Source organism: Montipora capricornis, chromosome 6 (assembly GCF_036669925.1).
Source record: "Montipora capricornis isolate CH-2021 chromosome 6, ASM3666992v2, whole genome shotgun sequence".
In the NCBI taxonomy this organism is placed as follows: Eukaryota; Metazoa; Cnidaria; class Anthozoa; order Scleractinia; family Acroporidae; genus Montipora; species Montipora capricornis.
This window is the reverse complement of record NC_090888.1, coordinates 71419048-71424047: the sequence shown is the minus strand read 5'-3', so window position 1 is coordinate 71424047 and position 5000 is coordinate 71419048. Positions and strand designations below refer to the sequence as shown.

General features: G+C 36.5%; 1 protein-coding gene and 1 long non-coding RNA gene across 2 annotated transcripts in view; one reads left to right on the top strand and one right to left on the bottom strand.

The window, feature by feature from the left end:
• Positions 1-5000, top strand: part of LOC138053869 (protein mono-ADP-ribosyltransferase PARP4-like) — a 64289-nt gene that overhangs the window by 1078 nt on the left and 58211 nt on the right. Inside the window, exons 2-6 of the mRNA XM_068900409.1 lie at positions 1202-1400; positions 2018-2090; positions 2960-3038; positions 3210-3338; positions 3723-3884. Coding sequence (XP_068756510.1) covers positions 1202-1400; positions 2018-2090; positions 2960-3038; positions 3210-3338; positions 3723-3884 — 642 coding nt within the window. The remainder of the gene's footprint in view (positions 1-1201; positions 1401-2017; positions 2091-2959; positions 3039-3209; positions 3339-3722; positions 3885-5000) is intronic.
• LOC138053871 (uncharacterized) overlaps positions 1885-5000 on the bottom strand; it is a 6474-nt gene continuing 3358 nt past the window's right edge. Inside the window, exons 2-3 of the long non-coding RNA XR_011133250.1 lie at positions 2496-2581; positions 1885-1934 (exon numbers count right to left, since the gene is read on the bottom strand). This is a non-coding gene — a long non-coding RNA (uncharacterized lncRNA). The remainder of the gene's footprint in view (positions 1935-2495; positions 2582-5000) is intronic.

Below are 5000 nucleotides of genomic sequence, written 5' to 3'. Positions count from 1 at the left end.
ACCTTTTGTCCAAATCTATTTTTCTTATTTAGGGGATACTACTAATGTTCAATGTACAATGTACATTCATTCACCCGTAATATGAAATGCTAAAATTTTAACTTTATGGACAACCCTAATTTCACTGTCGGGCAAATCAATCTTGGAGATAAAGTCATAGATCAAGTCTCAAGTTACAAGATTCCAGGATTCCATTTACAGAATGATCTAAAGTGGGACATTAATATAAAAGGCATGTAAGAGGCTGTACTCCTTACGAATTCTGCGACGAGCAGAAAGAAAGTACCTTCAAGGTGTACCTCAGTTCTATTAGACCAGTCATGGAGTATGCAGTTCCTGTGTGGCAGTTGATCCCTGGTATGCTGGCTGACAAACTTGAGTCAGTACAAAAGCGAACTCAGAGAATCATATTTCCATCTATGGAAAGCTACAATGATGCTCTCCAGTGGGCGGAACTAGATTCATTACCAAGCAGAAGACACTAATCCTCTGTTTACAAATTATATATGGACAAAAGCAAAGTTATGAAGGGGCATCCACTACATAATCACTTGCCAAAACGTGTCAGTGCTGACTGCCTTTATGGGTTAAGGAATAAACAAGATAACGTATATCTATCTAAGAACTGTGTAAGGTGTAGAACCAAAAGATCAGAGGACTTTTTCATGTTTTAGTATTTTGAATAATTACTTCTACTATTTTATGTATCAAAATTTAGTCTTATATAATCTTATAGTCTTATATAATTATGTTTAGATATTTAATTTTATTAATTGTACAATAACTTGGTTCAATAATTTAGTTTGATAACTACAAGTCTTAGAAAACTGAATAAACTTTACCATTATTATCAAAGGTGAAAAGGGACAAAATTCCATCAAACTGGCTACTACAGCAAAAGAAACATTAGGTGGCTAGGGGTAGATCCATCATTTATGTTTGCTGTGTTTTGTAAAATTGAGAAGTGATTTAACTAATCAATGTTTCAGTTAAGTTGCATGTCATATCTTATATTGACAGTCCCTTTTAAAAGAGGGATCGCATTAATGTTGGGCCTGAGACACCTGCTGCAAATAAGTTTGCCTGACGAAAGCCAACCCAATTGAAGTTTAATTAAACCACGAAATATTTTACTTTGTGTTCAGACTTCATGAGAATATTGAAGGAAGGTGAGTTATTTTAACTTGTATACCTTTTTCAGACAAATTATTTGGTAACCAGTGATTCAGAAAAGACATTGTCTTCATACAAAGGAAAAACCGCAATTAAGTATGGGATTGCCGTGGTTTCCTGTCACTTTATTAAGGACTGCATCAAGTCTTGCAAGGTTCTTGATCCTGAGCCATATATTCTGACAGAAACACAGGATTCACAGGCATTCAGATCTGGAAAGATATCTAGTAGGTGACACAGATTTATTGTATGGAATCATTAATAAATTTATTCAGTTAACCCGCCCAAACCGGCCTAAACCCTGGGCCAGGCAACGGGTTTATAAAAACATAAGCAATATATCAATAGAAAAAAAATTTAGTTCAGCCTGTAAAATAAAAAAAATGTTTGATTCAATCAATGAAAGCATAAAATAAAAATTTGTTATCCATACAATCAGCGAATGCAAATGATGCTACCATTTAAATGAAGGAGATAGTTTCTAAAGAAACTGTGGTGCTGCGTCGGTGGGGAAGTAGTATACAAAATTTTGGTTAGACCTAGGGCTAACGCTCGAAACGTCAGCTTTTAGAATCTCTGTACGGTGGCCAATTTACATTATCAACTCCGTTGATAAAACCAAATTTTTGGATGCTACCATTTAGTTTATTATGAATTGTTTGATTTCAAGTGTCGTCAATATCCACAGGATGATATACCTGTAATGTCTGCCCCTTCCCTTCTCTTCACTCTCTGATAAGGAGGATGAAGCCCCTCCCACCCTAGAATGTAAAAATATGTACCCTTTTTAATTTGATGTAATAATATTATTGATGTATGTAGTAATTTGTTTACAAAATCACAGGTGAGAACCAAGCATATAAAAAGAAGGCAAATATTGTGAAGACTGTGCAGCTGCCTGATCTCGATAAGATACGGTACATACATGTCGTACATAATAATGACTGTTATTCTGTTTGGGCATGCTGCTGGACATCACTGTATCACACATTGTTGTGCCAAGACTGGCGTACGTGTATCTAAGCTAAGAATTCTAAGTTGGTTTAATGAGTGATCCTTCAATAAAAGCAGACAGAACATAGCATTCATCTCTTCAGATCTGCAGTAAGACTTCTGCATTGTAATCCAAGAGGAAATTTCGTTTTAGTGCTTTGAGAAAAATAATAGATTTGTAATGCTTTTGAAGTCAATTGTGGTGGAAGTCACTGTCATTTCCTCTTTCCAGAGTCAACTTCAACCTGACCTAAATTTGGAAGCCATTTTTTTTTGGGACAACACCCCTCCTCAATCATCAATCTAAACCTCCCACCACAGTACCTTACCCTATAATATATCCTGCTATGAGTAGAGAATGCTCCCGCCATTTATCCACGATTTGCCTATGTGGACCTTCATCCAGTTGCATTACCTTTCATGCAAGTGTGAACAGATCAAGTTAAAGATGCAAACTTGCCGAAAACTGTGAGAGAACTTGCAAATAACTAATATTATTGGATTGAGAGAGAAATCAGGGATAAAAATTAATATTTCCCCACATAGGGGAAAAGGTTAAAGATTGCATTTTTCTGGGAAATTTATTGACTGGTACAGGAAACTGGGAGTTAAGTTCCGTATTACGGACCGAGGCTCCTAAATTTGTTAATTAATAATCTGGAGAGTTGGAATATAATGGTGACTCTAATGAGGCATTCAACTTCAGTGAAAAGATGTAAAGGAAGCTACATTGTATATCATTATAGTAGTACATGTAGTTAAGCTCTGAAAGTTTCACATCAATCATTTTCAGGGTTTGGCCTTATAAGTCACCAGATGCTCCATGCTTTAATGAGCAGAACTGTGAAATTGCTAAAGATATTTTATTACAGGTAATTATGAACAACACTATGCATCATTTTGGAAGATATTAATTAAATCAAACTCTTTTAGGGCATTTACTGGGTTGGTGTTGAAAGCCTGAATTGTATAATTTAAGGGGGTGTAAAATTGACCATTCTGCCGTTCAAATGTTAATAGTTTCTTCAATTTTTTTTTTTCAGGGTTATGACTCCTCTAGTAGTATTTCTTCATTTTATGCTCTGGAACTTCATGTCATTCCTGCTCAAACAGTGTGCACTGGGTTTAGATGTCGTCTTTTTACTCACAGTGGGGATCTAAAGACTGTGCAGGTAGGAGATTTGTAAGAGTTTGTTAAAATAAAGTGAATTAAGTTCTTCCAGAAATCTGCATTTGTTAAAAGTGCAGATAGTAGATTAGACAAATAATTTTTGATGGCTATAAGAATGGCCTTTTTTTTTCACTTTCAATTGCCATTCATACATGTACATGACTTTTGTACTTTTATCTTATAGGCTGTGAGATATGTGGGCTTAGTTTCTGTCCATCTCAATCTGACTCCGAAGGTGTTTCTCTGGGTACTCCCCCGTTGGTTTTCTTCCCTCATTAAAATCAACTCTCAGTCAATTACAATCCGGTTGTGGGCGGATACCCTTGATAGATCCTTCTCTTTCATTGAACTGAATGAATAAAGTTGCTATAAATTAAATTCACAGGAAGGTGATGAAGGGACCAAGGAATGCAGATATTTCAGTACCTTGGGTGAGGCCCTTGGAGCATACACTGCTTTGTACAATCTACAGACTCAAGCACCCCATAGTTTGAAGAGGGTGGAATCTGTTTTATCACACAAGATTGGCTCTGATAAAATGATACAGGTCAGTATGATTATTCATTTGCTCTGACCATGTGCAGCTCACCAATTATCAGAAAAATTTAATAGTCTGAGGGAATCAACTGGTCTGAATAAAAGAAAGACTTCTGTGACTTGAGCGAACTGCCTCCCATTGCAAATTATTAACTTGAAGATACTGTACCCAGAAAAACATTGTTAGTAAAACCCTGCACATAAGCCGCACCCGCATATAAGCTGCACCCTGAGTTTAGCAGCTCAAATTTTGGAAAAAAACTCGAGTCTTGAGAAGTCTTCTTCATCATCCACTGTTCATTGAACGTAAACTCACTATTGACATTGAACTACCACCTTTGACATAAGATTGATCTTTTTCTGGTGTTTGTTGACAGGAATTTCTTTGTTCAACACGTAGATTTTTTCATTACAACAAGAATGTGAACAAAACATTCGAAGCTTTAGTTGGTAACCACGCATTAAATCGAACGCGAAAAATGGAAAACTGGACACCGGAAGCAGCGTGATGTTTTAAGAGTTTACACAAAGCGATAAGCTGCACGAAACATTGCCCAGTTGGGAAAGTAGGAAAAGGAGTTATAATTATTTTGTTGGTCAGTAGTTGACACAAGACTATTTGCTATCAAAGTGCTATCAAAGTGCTAAACGGTGAAGAAACAGTGGGTCATCTACCACCCGAATGATAGGCCCTCGTCGATGCTGCAAACAGGTTAGCGGGGGAATGGAAATTCCGTGCAGTGTGACGTTTCTCTGTTGGAGAAAAGCGACCATACACCACAGCTTAAGATCTGTCAACAAAGACAGTTTAACACTTTTAGGGGCAACAACTGTAAGCGCTGTAATATTAAACTTACTCTTACATGAATAACAGCTCTTTTAAGAGCCAACAAACTTTCAAATTTGAGCAATGACCAGTACTCCCTTGTAGGTTTGTGTAAATTTAATCATTTACATACTTTCCATAAATGTGTCAGTTAACGGAAATTGGTGTTGAAATTCATGACACTTTTTCAAATGTTCCCGCAGATAAGCCGCAATCCTGATTTCTAGTGATGAATTTTGGCAAAAAGGTGCGGCTTATCTGCCCGGGTTTTTACGGTAATTTTAATTTGGTCATAAAATA